The sequence below is a fragment of the Eurosta solidaginis genome, chromosome 4, assembly GCF_040869045.1.
Source record: "Eurosta solidaginis isolate ZX-2024a chromosome 4, ASM4086904v1, whole genome shotgun sequence".
NCBI lineage: Eukaryota > Metazoa > Arthropoda > Insecta > Diptera > Tephritidae > Eurosta > Eurosta solidaginis.
Window position 1 is genome coordinate 163,057,235 of NC_090322.1, and position 19,546 is coordinate 163,076,780.

Consider the following 19,546-nt stretch of genomic DNA (forward strand, 5'->3'; position numbering starts at 1 on the left):
TCGATGCTATGCGTGTCTCCTGCGATTCCAATTGTGATGACATATACGTTTCCTGTTCTTCCAATTGTAATGTTACTTGCGACGCCATTTCTGAAATGCGTACCTCCTGTGATTCTAGTTGGGATGATATTTGCGACGACATTGATGTTACTGTCGATGTTTGAGCAGCTATTGCAGCCAATATCATGTTCAAGTCTGTGCTCGTAACTGTCTGCGATGTTTCGTTTTTCTCTTCAATTTTTGTTGTTGTCTCGTCCCCATCAGGATAAAAGACATACTCGTCCACATCAATTCCTTCTGCTTCCATTTCCTCTCGTAGCCGTGCCTGAAGTTCGAGTTTAACGCCGCTTGTATTCAATCGACGGCTCTCCAACTCCTTCTTCAGTTGCTGGATCTTTAATTCACTGAACTTTGCCATGTCCTTGTTGTCCTCCGGAATTTATTCAACAATTCCTCTTCTGACACCAATTGTAACGAATTTACTTACAAATCCTCTTATTTGCAATCCTCTGCTAAGTTCGAATCACTAAACTGTTGAATAAATAACTCCAATTTGTAATAATGCAAAATGGCCTTTATTAAAGTACTTCACAATAACACTCAAACTGTGCAACGAATAGCTTGCTTAATAACCAAACTGATTGATAGCTCAAATGAAACTCTACTATTCAAAATAATACTGCTCTTGCTCGCTAGATAGCGTCTTATTCGAAACTGCTTGACAACTCAAATCAAACTGAATTCTAGCGCCTCTACAATTGCCGCCTTTTATACTCTTGGATTTCAACGTTCGCATCTTCTAGGCGCTTCCAGAATCTACTAGTCCAGCAGCTCTCAAACTTCTCAGCTGTAACTACAACTGCACAATTTTATAGTGTTTCTCATTGCATACTTTTAGGAGTATCTCAGATATATGCATGTGTTTGTGCATTGACTCTCCGCTGCTCGTATACGTACATGGTACATATGTGTAGACGCAATTATTGTTTCGTTTATGTACATACATAGTGATTGATCTATCGTTGTGAATTCATGTCACTGCTTAGCATCGGCTTAGAGACGATAGCATCGCTCAGTGCTGCTAACATTCGTTACAGTATATTTAACTCAAGTAGATAACCCTGCAGCTGCAGCGAGATCTAAACAAAAATTTAAATAATGTCATTATGACCAGGAAATGGTATCTGTGAAATATCAAAAGGTCGCGTTCTATGTGAGGATTTGGTGACTATTTTCGTGATCATTTCGCGATATATCCAAATGAAACTGATCGCGACACTAACCAGAATAGTTTCTGATATTGTTCTGAACTAGAATTCTTAAAAGGGAAATACAAAACAAAACCTTTGTAGCGTTAATCTTTAATACCTAACGAGAGACATTGAACGAAAGTCAGCGATGTGCCTTTTATTGCAATCTTAATATAACAGTCTATGTTTGCAGTTGGTCGTACAAAAACTGCGGTTGCTCTTACGTTCCCTCAAAGGTAGCCCAATTGGCTTGAAGCTGAATGAGCATTTGAATAATTTTCTACTCGATTGTTTTAATTATCACATTGATTTATGGGCAAAATTTTTAGGTAAATGGAAAAAATACGCGTAAACTTTGCTTTGATGTTGATCCTTTCTTCTCTCTCTATCTTACATTTAGATCTTATTGAACCTATTGTGCGTCAACTTTTTGTGCCAATTGCCTTGCTAGGGTTCATTGGCTTATCCTTTCAGTTGGCCTGCTTGCCAATTTTAATATCAATAATTGGCCTACATGCGCATTGCTTTTATATTTATACTGCAGTGTAAGTTCCTATTTTTATTTAATGGTCATGTTTATTTTATTTTTTTTTTCTTTAACAATTTATTTTCAGTTTGTACAAAGTGGAGATTAAGGGCATTCAGGTACTTTGGAAAGTTATGCTGGGGAAACGTTACAATGTACTTAAGAGTAAGTAGCTAATTTAACTAGACATTTCTTTCATATATTACTTTGCAGATCGCGTTGAGTCGCACAATTATGTAAACCGCCAGCTATATCTCGCTACTATATTTTTTACCTCACTACTCTTTCTCTTCCCAACTGTTTTAGTCTACTATGTCGTGTTCACAACGGTACGTTATTGTCTTATATATACACAACATTGTGTGCAATCATAACAATTTGTTTTTTTTTCAGTTGCGGCTTATCATATATTTAATCAATTTGTTTATTCAAATATTACGACGTCAGATCTTAGAATTTCCCCTTCAAACACTTCTTAAGTGGTGCATTGGTCGATTTTATGATATAGGTATTTATACAAAAATTATTTATTCTTATTATTCATACTTATCCTGAACATGACACAAACCATGTTTTAGATTATGTTCTAGGCTTAACCCGTCTATTATCAGCCTCTATATAATCTAACTCTCTTGAAAAGAGCTGGAATCCTTGGACTTCCGTTGTTGTTGTTGTAGCGATAAAATTACTCCCCGAAGGCTTTGTGGAGTGTACGCTCCGGTAACACAGCATAATTAAGGTGATAGTCCGACCATCTCGGGAACGATTTATATGGCCACATTAAACCTTCAGGCCATCCCTCCCTCCCCATCCTCAAGTTCCATGAGGATCATGGGGCCGCCAGAGCCTCGTCTGTTAGTTAAACGGATTCGCCGCTCGAAGGCGAGGTTGACAATTGGTTGCGCTACACAACTCCTTGAATCCCTTGGACTTCCGTTAGAAGACTTTTACTGTGGGTCTTATACTTAGATCATCGAACAAGCAACTTTGAGTATAGAGTTCAACAAAGGAGTGGGTAAAGTTTAGTTATATAAAAATTCGTTCCATTCATTGGAAACCACTACGAAAATTGCCATCAGAATCCTCCTTAGAAAATTATGCCAAAATGGTCACAAAAAGTCCCGAAAATATCCTTTAAAAATACCCAAATTACCTTGAAAAGAAAAAATACCCCCGGATGGTTCCAAAATTCTCCGAACCTATCCTAAAGCAATCCTAAAAGAAATTGTCAGAAGAAATGTTTCTGAAGTAGTCCCGAAATAATCCTTACAAAAATTGGGAAATACTTTTGAAATTATGTTGAACACAATCCTCAAATAATCAATAGTCCAAACATGATCCCGAAGTAGTGCCGAATCGATCCCGAAAACAAACCCAACATTTTTCCGAAATTTCGATTTTTCGATATTGCTCCCGAAATACTCCTTAAATAATTTCAAAATAGTGCCGAAATAATCCCGAAAATAGTTCCACTTTTTAATGCCTTGGCGGACTTCTTTGCCAGGAAAGCAGTAGAGGAAGGCAACCTTTCCAGGGAGACGAGAGTCACTCTAGCTCAACTTCAATCTGGATACTGTTACACGCTAAAATCCTACCTATCCAGAATCAACACCGACATACATATGACACGAATCCTCTTTTCAATTGCAATGTGGAACCAAAGCCTCTAACACCCCTTTCCCTCTGGTCGACCCCTGTTTAAACTGCAATTTTCCTTGGACTTTGGCTAAGGAATATTGATGACAATTTGTGATTGGTCGAATCTATTGGATGAGACGAAGCACTGCTACAACAACAACATGCTGGACATTTCGTTCTAGAATTTCTGGCCCAACACATCCTCTTATTTGCATCAATGCGGAGCAGAAACCCTATTATTTTACACTACGCTAACCAAATGCGTTACTGCAAATCATGCAAAGTGGTTCACGACATGCAAAACAAAATTTCATTGCGCATTTCAAATAAGTAAAATTTTTACTCATATTTTTTGTTAAAAAAATAAAAAATTTATGTAAGGCGCGATAACCTCCGAAGAGATTTTAGGCCGAGCTTCTCTTCTCTTCCAATTTGCGTCGTGCTCCTTTTTAATTTTTCCTACAAATTGGCGGGTCGATCATACATATCCATATGTTCCTGATGATGACTTCAGATTGAAGTTGAAATATCGACCAAATAAATTATAAACGAATATAAACAAAAAAAATAAGTTTTATTCATCTTGAAGCCTTTTAGCTCAATAAATCTAACAGTTTAAACAAATTAATTTTGCAAAACGAATATCAATTAGCAATACCTACTATCTCTTAAAGTGTATATCATTCTCTTAAGTATTGAGCAAAAATTGTATGTCACGAAAGTGATACATAAATACGTATAATATAAAGTTCTGCAAAGAATAGGCTATTTTGCAACAAATTGTTTAATAAACAAATTAATCTGAAGAATCAATCGATGTGAGTCTCTTCATAATTCAATTACGAAAATTTCTGTGTAAACATCGTTGCGATCGACTGATTTTTGGAACCTGTGAGTGGTTTTGAATGAAATTAATGCTTAATCCCCAATGTGCGCCCATTTTTTGTCTAAGCAATTTTGAGTGTTTCGGGAGCCACAACTCGGAGAAAAATTAACATATCGTAATGAAATTTTGTACACATATTTTCCTTATAGCAGAAAATATTTCTAAAAAAAATGTGCGGAGCCGGTTAAAAGGTGTTTAAAAGGGTCGTAGACTAGAATAGTAAGCTATAACTTAGCAAACAATAGTTTTGAATCAATGATATTTCACTTATCATGTTTTATTGTAAGAGGAAATGGGGAGACATTTTTTTTTTTTAAATGGGCGGTGCCACGTGTTATGTAGAAAAGTGATTTATCTGAAATGAAATGTGCAATTGAAGCTCACGCTGAGTATATAATGTTCGGTTTCACCCGAACTTAGACACCTTTACTTGTTTTTATTTAATTTATATATAGTACCTGGGCGACCGAGCTTTTCTCGGCAATCTTCGAGTATGCCGCATAACATACTTTGTTCTACATGTCATCATTAATTAAACTCAACTTTTTTTATATGTACATATATTATATATTTTTACTTACCAATATTTGATTTCCTTAAATATAGATTTCAAAACCATATCAAACACTAACCGCAAATTGAACTGGAATGAGAAATTTGAAATGGGTAATTCCAGCCTATAGTATAAGGGATTGTTATGACAATTAGTGAAATCGAGAACTAAGTTATTTAGGTCGAGCATGAATTCGGCGCATGAAGAATTATTAATTTCAAAAAAATTTTTAGTTATACACAATTTCACGAATGAAAACTATCAGTTAGTTTAATTAAATGTCAACTTAATTTCCTGCGCCATCTGTTGGTCAGTAGTTAAATGGTTAGATGTCGTTGTCAAATTGAACATATGCCTCTAGTGTTCAACGGTAGCAAAATATCATGGTGAGATATCTTTTTGCTATGGTGAGAAATCTTTCTAATAGTAATCTGTGAGAAATTGAAATTATTCATTTCATATTTGCCAAAAATATGCATTTTAATATATTTTGTTAGAATTTGCCACTGTGCCTTGATATTGCATTCAATTTTATTAGCGTGTGTGAAATTAAGAAAACTAAGTCTTATCAAGTGTAAGATTTTTTTACAAAGATTTTTAACTTTAATGTTCTCCTTTAAAGCTTTAATAGAATATGAGTAAGTAGAGTACTATTTCGTCTAACTATCCCAACCCTAAATGGCAGCCCTACTCAAAAATGTCCCTATTGTAATGCGGAGTGAAATACCTTTCGTTTGATACCCATATCGGCATATCTCAAGCAATTTTTTTAAATTTCGAATAGGTGGCAACCCTAAATTGAAACCCTACTCAAAAATGTCCCCACTGTAATGCGGAGTGAAATAGCTTTCGTTTAATACCCATATTGGCATATCTCATGCAATTTTTTTTAATTTCGAATAAGAGGCAACCCTACTCAAAAATTTCCCTATTGTAATGTGGAGTAAAATACCTTTCGTTTTATACCCATATCGGCATATCTCTGGCAATTTTTTTTTAATTTCGAATAGGTGGCAACCTTAAATGGCAACCCTACTCAAAAATTTCCCTATTGTAATACGGAGTGAAATACCCTTCGTTTGATACCCATATCGGCATATCTCATGCAATTTTTTTATAATTTCGAATAGGTGGCAACCTTTTGAAAGTCTTAGAAGGTGATACATTAAGGGTTAATTAATGGTGACTTATAACCATGGCGGCCACCGTGGTGTGATGGTAGCGTGCTCCACCTACCACACCGTATGCCCTGGGTTCACACCCCGGGTAAAGCAACATCAAAATTTTAGAAATAAGGTTTTTCAATTAGAAGAAAATTCTACTAAGCGGGGTCGCCACTCGGCAGTGTTTGGCAAGCGCTCCGGGTGTATCTCTGCCATGAAAAGCAACCATAACCAGATAAAACAGCTGATCGAACCTACCTTATTGAAATCAATGTAATCGATTGATGGTGCCATACCATAACGCTAACGCCATAACCATACCATAGCCAACCAATTGGTTTTTGGTTTCTCGCCATATCCATAACCTAAAAATATTTGAGTTGGTGAATTTAATAACTTTTTGTAGATTTTATTCATTGTTTTTGGATACGTTATGACTAAGAGACTTATTTTTTGTGGAATATGTTTGTAATTTTTTGCGTTTTCTTCATTTTTATAAAATTTTAGCGATTTTAGGTTAAGGCACCATGAATCGATCACATTGGAGATGGTTATGGATATGGGTATGGTTACGATTATGGCGTTAGGGTTAAGGAAGTTTAATTGGCCCTTTATCTCTGTGCCAAATTTAATTTTTATCGGTTGAGCCGTTCCCGAGATCGTTCGGCTATACAAATATACGAATATACAAGAATTGCTCTTTTAAAGTTATAAGATGTATTTATTTTAATATTATTTAATTTTTATTTAATTATATTGAATTTTGAACATTTATGTAATTTGTAATTCAAAAGTCGCAGTACCTATCAGCAGCAGCAGAACTTGTAGTGTTGCATGCAAAATCAATGCGCAGGTTTTACGGCTTTTAAACGCAATCACATTGGCTTTTAGAACTCATTTTTAATTCCTAATTAATTCTAAACTTAGTAACTCGCACTATAATTTTAATTATTTCGGTTTGATTTTCTTTTATATATTAGCCGTGTTTTTTTTTTTACACGCGTGTACTTTTCGTTTGCGCGTGAAAAAAAAACGCCTATCCTCGCTTAGATAATGCTTAGGAGACCCATCTAGCGGCTGTGGTTAAACAACTAGCTACAGCAACAGGGTGTACCGAAGGCGGATACACAACGCTCTGATGGCCATAGGGCATAACATATAGCTGAATCAGTTGCGATGAATTGTGGACACACATAAGCTATCATCCGGTGGCAAATTCCTGAGCCAGATAAATAATTTTGCATGTAAATGCAACAACAACGATTTGAGCCAGATAAATCCAGATAGAAGTCTGGTTCAATTTGTAACCCAGATAATTTGTTAATTACTTCTTTTTAGGTTGGCAACGTGGCCTTTAATATACCTACTTTTTCAAAAATAGATGTCGCTGCTTAGCCTTTCGCCGTATGAGTTAAATGAGTCGAAATGAAAAAAAAATTCAAATATACATGTATAAAAATATACTTATACATACATCCCAACAAGCATTTCTTTAAACGTTTTTAAAAATACTTTAAAGTGAATTAGCTTGAACAAACGATATATAAACGTTTTCAAAATTTTACTTATTTTGAGTTTTTCCATGAAGTAAATTTTTGATAAAGTAAACAAAATATGAATACTGGGTTGGCTGCTATTGGTGTTGAAATAATATCAATTTTGTAAATTTTTTTCTCACATACTCTTTTTCGTCCGTCCTTTTTTTCGTTTCAAAAAACAAACGAATATCGAAATAAAAACTTATTATTTCCTTACACAGCTGTGTCCGGTGATTATTAAAGATGTCATTGCTAAATAAATTTTCGATGGCAATGTGATCGTCCATGATACTATTGGAGAATGTATCACATGTATTTTGAAAAATTTTATTTATAAAACTTAATTTTGCATTTCCAATTGGGCATGCCTTGAGAACTTGTCTTAAAGCTTTCTCTGACACTATACAAATATTACATATGTCCACAGATGGTGCGACAAACGGACCTTTATTTTTGTGCGCTGAGAGTAAAGGCATTTCTTCACCTATCAATTGCCCTTCACATGTGGAACATTTTTTCTGTTGTACCTTCCAAGCAACATAGTCAGCAATATAACGAACAACATTGTCCACATGTACAGACAATCCCCACATCGTATTAACATAAACATTTGCTAACTCGAAATCTATTACCTCGCTATTTTTTTAAGGATACTAATAGACGCTGATGACGCCTCTAGAATGGATACCCCGTCGAAGGTACAATTCCCACTTTCAATCGCACTTAACTCGTGCCTTACTAAGAGTCGTCTATATGCACTTTTAAATTGAACTGCATTGGGATTGTTGTTGAAACCCCCTCTTGCCCTAACTACACCAAAAGAGATTTCCAGGAAGTCTTGTGAAAGCTTATAAGTTAAAAGATATGGCATGCCAACATTTTTAAGCTTCTCAAATAGTGGAAAAATATTTCTTAGCGCAACGATCATACCACCAAATCCTGTTTTCCGGCCAGATTGAACCAGAAGAGTGCCATTAGCATCTCGCAATGAAGAGATATATTTCTCGAATCCCTGCGCGTGCGTCTTTAAGTTGCAATATGACTCATCCATTAAAGCTCGTCTGAATTCATGCTTAGAAAAATAATTTTTGCAATTGAATATCGGTGATAGACGGCTTGTTGAAATATACATACATCTAAGCGCCCTTTTTACAAAAATTTAACGACAGCCTTGAGATTTTGTCTCCTTCTCTCGTTGTATATCTGTACTGTAATGTTTGACAGACTGCAAAGTTCAGTAGTAGTGATATGGTTATACCCTGTAGGTGTTTTGATCATGTGTGAGTACTAACTTTTGCGGAATACCTGCTGCTTACATGCATCTGTAATAACGTCTGGGCTCTTATGCGATTTCACTGTTGCCTTCTATGCGTATGTGTGTATAGGGATGAGTAATGTGCGCTCTTTGTTGTTGTGTATACATGCATTTGTGGCTGTTTTCTCTTTCAGCGGCATAGTGACGTATCGAAACTAGGTTGAACTGGCCGGTCAATAAAGATCTCACATAGACTGAATGTGTTCATAGTGTTATCGAAACTGCTAATATTCGCCGCAATATTTTAAAATTTTATTACAGTACATTTTTTCCCCAAATACATTAGCCAACGCAAAAGAACTATCGTACAGTAGTGAAAATTTTAATTAAAGTCCTAAACTAATATAAATATTTTTTATAATACCATAAAGATAAATTATTGAATTTATTTTTCAACAATTGAAATTTATTATATTACAGAAAGTATATATCTCGCACATATGCCACATGCGCCATCACCTTTACTGCAGTCGGAACCAACACGAATGCGTATGTCCGTTTTTAAATTAAACATACAAAAATCGCCATTGTCTCGGGCATTCTCATGTGAAAGTGGATTCCTGAAAGCGATAAAAACGAGTGAAACTGATCAGAAAATGTCAATAAGGAATGCATTTAACCGCATGCTTAAAGGAACATTTTAATTGTAATAAGTACTATGTACATAATTATTAGTATGTGATGAATAATAAGCTTTAATACTAACATTTTAAGCGAAATTGCATTAAAATTGCACAATCAACTGTTTTAAGGAGAACGCAAGTTTGCTTCCTTATAAAAACAAAAATTTTGAATTATTATTGCTTTTTATATAACTACGCCCGATTTATTTATATATTATATCATATCTCCGCCTAGAGCTTTAACTGTCAAGATTTATTAAATCTCATATTTTAACATGCACTGTCTCCACTATTGTTTCATTTTACGTAAAACGTTTTTCACTTTTGCACAATTTCAACTTTTGTAAAATTTTTCAATCCGAAACAAAATTTACATTTTGAAACATACAGTTTCACATGCCTTCCAAAGCAAACACTTACTGGATATTCCTATTTCGTAATTTTTTTATTTTACTCACGTTTGGCAATAAAAATCTTAAATTTAAAATCTTTAAGGCCCGGTTTTTCAGCACAAGTTCAACTCAGTTTGTCAGTTAAACTACGCTTAAACTTATTCTGCAGTTTTTCAGTCTACTTTAACTGAAGTTTAAGCTGAGCTTAAGCGGTCGATCTGGCTGGGTTAAACTCTAGTTAACCTATCGGTGATTTGCGTTCGTTCGAAATGGCGTCGAATACACCCACCAAGCATTTGGGCTTGAGTACCATTAGAGCTCATGTTGATAACTAGGCTTACTTCTAAAATCTCAAGAGTTGTTTCGAAACAGTGGCTCAACTCGAGAATCATAGCGTACTCAGTAAAAAAGGTAATTTTTTATAAAGCAAAAAATGCTATTACTTAAGTTGAACAAATTTAATTAACAACTTGTGGTTCTTTAACTGGACTCAATTGTAAGATTCCATACTACAGTTTTTTCATTTAAAAAATAAATCACCCTTATTCTGCATTTCGATTACGTTCCCGTTCTACGCTCCGCTTTAATCGAAGTTGGGTATTCTGCATTACGACGGAATCGTAGCGAGAAGAGGAAGAGCAAATGATTTTTCGAAATCAGCTGTTTGTACGGAATATGTGAACATTGGAACAAAATAAATTAAAGAAAATTTGTAAAAAACACTTTAAAAAACGTTTATATTTTATTATCCACGCCATTTTGTATAAAAAAAGGAATAAAATATATTGCCGCAGTGTTATATTTTTTTGAGTGAAGTGCTTTCAAATTGAACTTAAAAGTGGTAAAGTTTAATGACTTATTTTCTTATTTAGGTTCAAAAAAAAACTTTCGACTTAATAAGGATGCTTTCAAGTATGTGTTAGATACTTTTGCGGGGCAAATTCTTCCAAGGACTTCGGCATCGACATCTGCCCTTAATATTGTAGTAGCTGCTTTGAGATTTTTTGCAGAAGGCAGTTGCCAGCATGGAATAAAATAAAAATAAATGTAAGGCGCGATAACCTCCGAAGAGATCTTAGGCCGAGCTTCTCTTCCAATTTGCGTCGTGCTCCTCTTGGTTTTCCCTACAAATTGGCCGGATGGGACCTACATGTTTTATGCCGACTCCGAACGGCATCTCCAAGGCAGATGAGTTTTTACTGAGAGCTTTTCATCGCAGAAATACACTCGGAGCGCTTGCCAAACACTGCCGAGGGGCGACCCCGCTTAGAAAAATTTTCTTCTAATTGCAAAACCTTATTTCTAAAATTTTGATGTTGCTTTGCCCGGGGTGTGAACCCAGGGCATACGGTGTGGTAGGCGGAGTACGCTACCATCACACCACGGTGGCCACCAGCATGAAATAGGGGCGGATTATAATGTAGGAATAGGAGAGTCAACAGTGTCAAAGTCACCATCTATGTTTCTGGATGTAATGCAACCAAAATTATGACCTCAGTGGATAACATTTGAACAAAGTGAAGAGGAGAATATACAAGCGAAGCAAGAATTTTATGCGAAGTCTAGCTTCCCAGGAGTCATCATATCCCGCTTTGTTGCCATTAAATTAGCCAACGTCTCATAATGCACTTGTGTGGTTAACATATAAAAAACAATCACCATGAAGCCTTTTACGTTTCTCAACAAGTTTTACTACATTTTTGTTAAAATTCTGTTATAAATTAAGAAAAACATAAAAAAAAATTATTTTCCGCCAACAAATTTGCAACTTAGAAAAATGGAACTACGATCGAAATGCAGAATACACAAAATCGAACGATTCGAAGTTGGATCGAAAGAGATTGGAACACAGAATACCAAAATTGCTAAATCGAAAAAATTCCAATCCAAGTCGAAATGCAGAATAGGGCTAAATAAAAAACCAATGTTGCCGCACAAAAAAGCATACCCTAAAACGGCCTTAAACTGTGATTGAAAAACTGTTCAGTAGTTTAACTGGAGTTTAAATTTGACTAGAGTTTAAGCAAACTTAGTTTAAGCTTAGCTTAACCAACTACTGAAAAACGGGGCCTAAAAAGCATCTGGTATAGATGAATTTAAAAACTGTCCCTACCTTAAAACATTTTCCTGTCAATAATTTAAATGACATATGTATGAATTTGCCATACCATTGTAATGATTGAACAAATTATTGAAGATTTAATGAAGTTTTAACTTAAATCTTCTGCGTTTCGAGATTTAATTGTGTATGATAAAACTGGCAAGATTTAAGATTAAATCCTTTCAGATGCCTAAATCTCGAATAAAGCTCTCTGGAGATGTGCTATTAGGCAGAATGTATGTTGGGTACCTTTATATAATAACTATAATATAATATGTATGACAAATACACTAATACAAGCTCTTATTAATAGATAAAAAATAATAGAAATGCTTTTTTTAATCAAAAATAATATTTTTTAACATTTTTTAGTACTATGAGTACGTCCCAAACTTTGCATAGAAACCATAATACAACTTACTAGGAAGGTATGTTTATACAAAATCACGCTTAAAAACAAGCTCACGATGAAATAACCTATATTAAAATTATCCTTAGTTGCAAGATTATTTGGAGCTCTACTATACCGTCGTTCGATTTGTATCTCCACCAAGCTTTTGTACGATCTAAAAAATAAAGAAAAACAAAGCATTGACATGTGGTAAAAAAATCGCATTTGAATTTAATTAAATTTGTTGTAATATAGTGTATAGAACTATACTCTTAATATATGTTCAATAAAATCGTGAAAAATATCGATGGGCGAGTTTTGTACCCATGATCGCGAATTTTTTTCTGTATACAATAATCAGCCCTATTCTGCATTTCGACTTGGATTGGAATTTTTTCGATTTGGCAATTTTGGTATTCTGTGTTCCAATCTCTTTCGATCCAACTTCGAATCGTTCGATTTTGCGTATTCTGCATTTCGATCGTAGTTCCGTTTTTCTAAGTTGCAAATTAGTTGGCGGAAAAATATTTTCTTTTTAGTTTTTTATTAATTTATAACAGAATTTTAACAAAAATGTAAGTAAAACTTGTTAAGAAACGTAGAAAGCTTGATGATGATTGTTTTTTATGTTTCCAGGTCAAAAACAACATGTCGATGTCGAAGTCCTTGGACGTATTTGCCCCGCAAAAGTATCTAACACATACTTGAAAGCATCCTTGTTAAGTCGAAAGTTTTTTTTTGAACCTAAATAAGAAAATAAGTCATTAAACTTTACCACTTTTAAGTTCAATTTCTTACAATTCGTCACTCATCTCAAATGGATTACACAAATCTCGCAATATTTGCCTTTCCATTCTCGCCTGGCAATTTTCGTATGCGTTGCTTTCCAACTCTATAAATAATGCCGCGGCTATTGATTCCATTATAATAGACAGCTATAATTTGTGTCTGTTCGTTGGGTCCAGTTATATGCCAAAGCAAGCTGCTGGCGTAGAGGAAGGTGAAACGAAAACGTAAACAATCCTTGCGGAAAGAATAAATAAACCTTTATAAAGTATTTTAGGCCAGTGCAATGAAATTAGCATCCTTAAAATTCAGAAAATATCAACTATATTCGTGCAGGAATCCGTTTTAACAAAACTTGGTGGCCACGGCAGGGAATTGGCCAAAAGAACGACAAAAACACACTTGCAATTATGAAAGCACTTCACTCAAAAAAATATAACACTGCGGCAATATATTCTTTTGCTTTTTTGTACAAAATGGCGTGGATAATAAAATATAAACGTTTTTCAGTGTTTTTTACAAATTTTCTTTATTTTATTTTGTTCCAATGTTCACACATTCCGTACCAACAGCTGATTTCGAAAAATCATTTGCTCTTCCTCTTCTCTTTACGATTCCGTCGTAATGCAGAATACCAAACTTCGATTAAAGCGGAGCGTAGAACGGGAACGTAATCGAAATGCAGAATAGGGGTGAATATTTATTCGAACTTTTTATTCGTTTATTCGTTTCCATTTATTCGAATTCCTTTCCTTATTATTCGAATAGTATGCACTTTTATGTTTATTTTTTATGTCGTTTTGTTGATGCTTGGACTAGCTGATCATTCTCGGTTGCGGTGCGAAATTCTTTTCTTTTAAATCTTCCTAATTCCTACGACCATACATACATAAGCGTAGGTAACTCTAAGACGTACATTGCATATACATATATATTCAGGCAAACTTTTCCTTCTGCTCTTAGTTGAGGGGTTTTTAATCGATTATGTATATGTCCTTTGTCTTTCTTTAAATGCCGCGCTTGGAAATGTTAACAATAAATATTAGCCAGCATTACCCTTTTATATCTTGTATCTTATTAAAATACATGTAAGTACATTTATGTATGGACATTTACACACTTGTTTACTAATAAACAAAGTTCTATGATCAGTACAGTGGATAACGACCCCGATGTTTCTAGCTTAAGACTTAAGCACAACTTTGGTTACGTAAATATTGTAACGAATTTACTGCAATTCCCCTTATTTGCAATCTTTTGCTAACGTTCGAATCACTGAACTGTTGAATAAATAACTCCAATATTCAATAATGCAAAATGGCCTTTATTAAAGTTCTTCACAATATAACGTACTTCACAATAACACTACTATTGGGAGCATCTCAGATAAGATATCTGCATGTGTTTGTGCGTCTCTTCTCTGCTGCGTGTACGTTCGTCTGTGTAGACATAATGATTGATTTATTGATGTGCTAAGCAGTGGCATCGGCTTAGAGATGATAGCATCCCTTAGTGTTGCTAATATTCGTTACAATATAACTAAATAAATGAATATCAACAAAGCAACCCCAAACAAACAAAAATATATGCACATTTGCATCTATACACACATAAACATATGTACGTAGACATACATGTACAAGCGATGAGCGTAAGATAAGCAGAATTTTTTTATTTTACTATTCGAACTATTCGAATAGTGCATACTATTCGAATAATAAGGAAAGGAATTCGAATAAATGGAAACGAATAAAAAGTTCGAATAAATATTATTCGAATCACGAATACCTGGCGAATAAAAGAGTTTATTATTCGCCGCCGTGGTGTAATGGTAGCGTGCTCCGCCTACCACACCGGGAACCCTGGGTTCACACCCCGGGCAAAGCAACATCAAAATTTTAGAAACAAGCTTTTTCAATTAGAAGAAAATTTTTCTAAGCGGGTCGCCCCTCGGCAGTGTTCGGCAAGCACTCCGAGTGTATTTCTGCGATGAAAGGCTCTCAGTGAAAACTCATCTGCCTTGCAGATGCCGTTCGGAGTCGGCATAAAACAAGTAGGTCCCGTCCCGCCAATTTGTAGAAAAATTAAAAAGGAGCACGACACAAATTGGAAGAGAAGCTCGGCCTAAAATTTCTTCGGAGGTTATCGCGCCTTACATTTATTTTATTTTTATTCGAATAGTCCCACCACTAGTTAAGAGTGTCCCGCTGTTGCATTATTATTAATACGAAATAATCTTTTCCTAAATTGCGATAGGAATAGCAAATTAATTGCAGACTCGGTGTGGACAAGTTAGTTCACGAACTGTTATTATTTCGATCCCTTATTAGGTACCGTGTGGTCACCATTCTATACAACAAATTACTGCAGTAAGACTCCTGTCAAATCAGTCACCTGTTTCAGCTTTTAAGGGCCAATTAATGGTGAGTTATAACCAGATAAAACAGCTGATCGAACCTATCTTATGGAAATCAATGTAATCGATTAATGGTGCCATACCATAACGCTAACGCCATAACCATATCATAGCCAACCAATTGGTTTTTGGTTTCTCGCCATATCCATAAGCTAAAAATATTTGAGTTGGTGAATTTAATAACTTTTTGTAGATTTTATTCATTGTTTTGGATACGTTATGACTAAGAGACTTAGTTTTTGTGGAAATGTTTTTAATTTTTTGCGGTTTCTTCATTTTTATGAAATTTTCACGATTTTTAGGTTAAGGCACCATTAATCGATCACATTTGAGATGGTTATGGATATGGGTATGGTTACGACTATGGCGTTAGGGTTAAGGAAGTTTAATTGGCCCTTTAGTCCTGCGTGTTGTGGGAATAATGCATTTACTAATAAATAACTTAAAGCAATGTGAAACTATTTTTTAATAAAACTAGTAAGGACGGGACTGTCTTCGGCTGTGCCGAAGACTTCATACCTTTCATGCATGGGGCTGAACAAGAATCTTATCCCGTTCGTAATCTCCAAATAATCGGATGTATAAGATAAGAAATATATAGTGAACAGATGTACAAACCTAAACGATTTTTAAGATAAATATAAAATAAACAAGTAACGAAGGCTAAGTTCGGGTGTAACCGAACATTACATACTCAGCTGAGAACTTTGTAGACAAAATAAGGGAAAATCACCATTTAGCAAAATTAACCTAGGGTAACCCTGGAATGTGTTTGTACGACATGGGTTTCAAATGGAAGGTATTAAAGAGTATTTTAAAAGGGAGTGGGCCTTGGTTCTATAGGTGGACGGACGCCTTTTCGAGATATCGCCATAAAGGTGAACCAGAGGTGACACTAGAATGTGTTTGTACGATATGGGTATCAAATGAAAGGTGTTAATGAGTTCTATAGGTGGACGCCTTTTCGAGATATCGCCATAAAGGTGAACCAGAGGTGACACTAGAATGTGTTTGTACGATATGGGTATCAAATGAAAGGTGTTAATGAGTTCTATAGGTGGACGCCTTTTCGATATATCGCCATAAAGGTGGACCAGGGGTGACTCTAGAATGTGTTTGTACGATATGGGTATCAAATGAAAGGTGTTAATGACTATTTTAAAAGGGAGTGGGCCTTAGTGCTATAGGTGAACGCCTTTTCGAGATATCGCCATAAAGGTGGACCAGGGGTGACTCTAGTATGTGTTTGTACGACATGGGTATCAAATGAAAGGTTTTAATGATTATTTAAAACGTAGTGGGCCTTAGTTCTATAGGTGGACGCCTTTTTGAGACATCGCCATAAGGGTGGACCAGGGGTGACTATAGAATGTCTTTGTACGATATAGATATCAAATTAAAGGTATTAACGAGGGGTTTGAAAGGGAGTGGCCCTTAGTTGTATATATGAAGGCGTTTTCGAGATATCGACCAAAATGTGGACCAGGGTGACCCAGAACATCATCTGTTGGGTACCGCTAATTTATTTATATATGTAATACCACGAACAGTATTCCTGCCAAGATTTCAAGGGTTTTTTATTTCGCCCTGCAGAACTTTTTATTTTCTTCTACTTAATATGGTAGGTGTCACACCCATTTTACAAAGTTTTTTTCTAAAGTTATGTTTTGCGTCAATAAACCAATCCAATTACTGTTTCACCTCTTTTTTCAAATTTGGTATAGAATTATGGCATTTTTTTCATTTTTCGTAATTTTCGATATCGAAAAAGTGGGCGTGGTCATAGTCGGATTTCGGTCATTTTTAATACCAAGATAAAGTGAGTTCAGATAAGTACGTGAACTAAGTTTAGTAAAGATATATCGATTTTTACTCAAGTTATCGTGTTAACGGCCGAGCGGAAGGACAGACGGACGACTGTGTATAAAAACTGGGCATGGCTTCAACCGATTTCGGCCATTTTCACAGAAAACAGATAACGTCATAAAATCTATGCCCCTACCAAATTTCACAAGGATTGGTAAATTTTTGTTCGACTTATGGCATTAAAAGTATTCTAGACGAATTAAATGAAAAAGAGCGGAGACACGCCGATTTTGAAGTTTTCTTTTACTTTTGTATTTTGTTGCACCATATCATTACTGGAGTTGAATTTTGACATAATTTACTTATATACTGTAAAGATATTAAATTTTTTGTTAAAATTTGACTTAAAAAATTTTTTTTTTTTTAGTAAAGATATATCGATTTTTACTCAAGTTATCGTGTTAACGGCCGAGCGGAAGGACAGACGGACGACTGTGTATAAAAACTGGGCGTGGTTCAACCGATTTCGGCCATTTTCACAGAAAACAGATAACGTCATAAAATATATGCCCCTACCAAATTTCACAAGGATTGGTAAATTTTTGTTCGACTTATGGCATTAAAAGTATTCTAGACGAATTAAATGAAAAAGAGCGGAGCCACGCCCATTTTGAAATTTTCTTTTACTTTTGTATTTTGTTGCACCATATCATTACTGGAGTTGAATTTTGACATAATTTACTTATATACTGTAAAGATATTAAATTTTTTGTTAAAATTTGACTTTAAAAAAATTTTTTTTTTAGTAAAGATATATCGATTTTTACTCAAGTTATCGTGTTAACGGCCGAGCGGAAGGACAGACGGACGACTGTGTATAAAAACTGGGCGTGGTTCAACCGATTTCGGCCATTTTCACAGAAAACAGATAACGTCATAAAATATATGCCCCTACCAAATTTCACAAGGATTGGTAAATTTTTGTTCGACTTATCCATTACTGGAGTTAAATTTTGACATAATTTACTTATATACTGTAAAGACATTAAATTTTTTGTTAAAATTTGACTTTAAAAAAATTTCGTAATTCGATTTTTATCTTCAACGACTGCCAAATTACAGCTTGCAAAACTTTGAAATTACCTTCTTTTAAAAGTGGGCGGTGCCACGCCCAGTGTCCAAAATTTTACTAATTTTCTATTCTGCGTCATAAGCTCAACCCACCTACCGAGTTTCATCGCTTTATCCGTCTTTGGTAATGAATTATCGCACTTTTTCGGTTTTTTGAAATTTTCGATATCGAAAAACTGGGTGTGGTTATAGTCCAATTTCGTTCATTTTAAATAGCGATCTGAGATGAGTGCCCAGCAACCTACATACCAAATTTTATCAAGATACCTCAAAATTTACTCAAGTTATCGTGTTTACGGACGGACGGACATGGCTAAATGAATTTATTTTTTCGTCCAGATCATTTTGATATATAGAAGTCTATCAGCCCTATTCAGCATTTCGACTTGGATTGGAATTTTTTCGATTTAGCAATTTTGGTATTCTGTGTTCCAATCTCTTTCGATCCAACTTCGAATCGTTCGATTTTTTGTATTCTGCATTTCGATCGTAATTCCGTTTTTCTAAGTTGCAAATTAGTTGGCGGAAAAATATTTTCTTTTTATTTTTTTATTAATTTATAACAGAATTTTAACAAAAATGTAAGTAAAACTTGTTAAGAAACGTAGAAGGCTTGATGACGATTGTTTTTTATATATTTCCAGGTCAAAAACAACATGTCGATGTCGGGGTCCTTGGACATATTTGCCCCGCAAAAGTATCTAACACATACTTGAAAGCATCCTTGTTAAGTCGAAAGTTTTTTTTTGAACCTAAATAAGAAAATAAGTCATTAAACTTTACCACTTTTAAGTTCAATTTCTTACAATTAGTCACTCATCTCAAATGGATTACACAAAGCTCGCAATATTTGCCTTTCCATTCTCGCTTGGCAATTTTCGTATGCGTTGCTTTCCAACTCCATAAATAATGCCGCGGCTATTGATTCCATTATAATAGACAGCTATAATTTGTGTCTGTTCGTTGGGTCCAGTTATATGCCAAAGCAAGCTGCCGGCGTAGAGGAAGGTGAAGCGAAAACGTAAACAATC

The 19,546-nt window shown here is 35.0% G+C and overlaps 2 protein-coding genes across 5 annotated transcripts in view; one reads left to right on the forward strand and one right to left on the reverse strand.

The window, feature by feature from the left end:
• Positions 1–12,567, forward strand: part of PIG-Q (phosphatidylinositol glycan anchor biosynthesis class Q) — a 31,413-nt gene extending 18,846 nt beyond the window's left edge. Inside the window, exons 3-9 of one of the 2 annotated variants that reach the window (XM_067783600.1) lie at positions 1,444–1,579; positions 1,651–1,795; positions 1,865–1,941; positions 1,990–2,105; positions 2,170–2,284; positions 9,290–9,515; positions 12,358–12,567. In XM_067783600.1, coding sequence (XP_067639701.1) covers positions 1,444–1,579; positions 1,651–1,795; positions 1,865–1,941; positions 1,990–2,105; positions 2,170–2,284; positions 9,290–9,513 — 813 coding nt within the window. In that variant the 3' untranslated portion in view covers positions 9,514–9,515; positions 12,358–12,567. Of the gene's footprint in view, positions 1–1,443; positions 1,580–1,650; positions 1,796–1,864; positions 1,942–1,989; positions 2,106–2,169; positions 2,285–9,289; positions 9,657–12,357 lie in introns of those variants that run through there. The other variant, XM_067783599.1, reaches the window with a different exon arrangement.
• LOC137250564 (vesicle transport protein GOT1B) overlaps positions 6,717–19,546 on the reverse strand; it is a 31,552-nt gene continuing 18,722 nt past the window's right edge. The window contains exons 5-6 of one of the 3 annotated variants that reach the window (XR_010953006.1): positions 12,407–12,551; positions 6,717–9,429 (exon numbers count right to left, since the gene is read on the reverse strand). Coding sequence is in view for 2 of the 3 variants with exons in the window: in XM_067783601.1 (XP_067639702.1) it covers positions 9,412–9,429; positions 12,513–12,551 (57 nt within the window). In the remaining variant the exon portion in view is untranslated. The remainder of the gene's footprint in view (positions 9,430–12,406; positions 12,552–19,546) is intronic. The other 2 variants (XM_067783601.1, XM_067783602.1) reach the window with 2 other exon arrangements.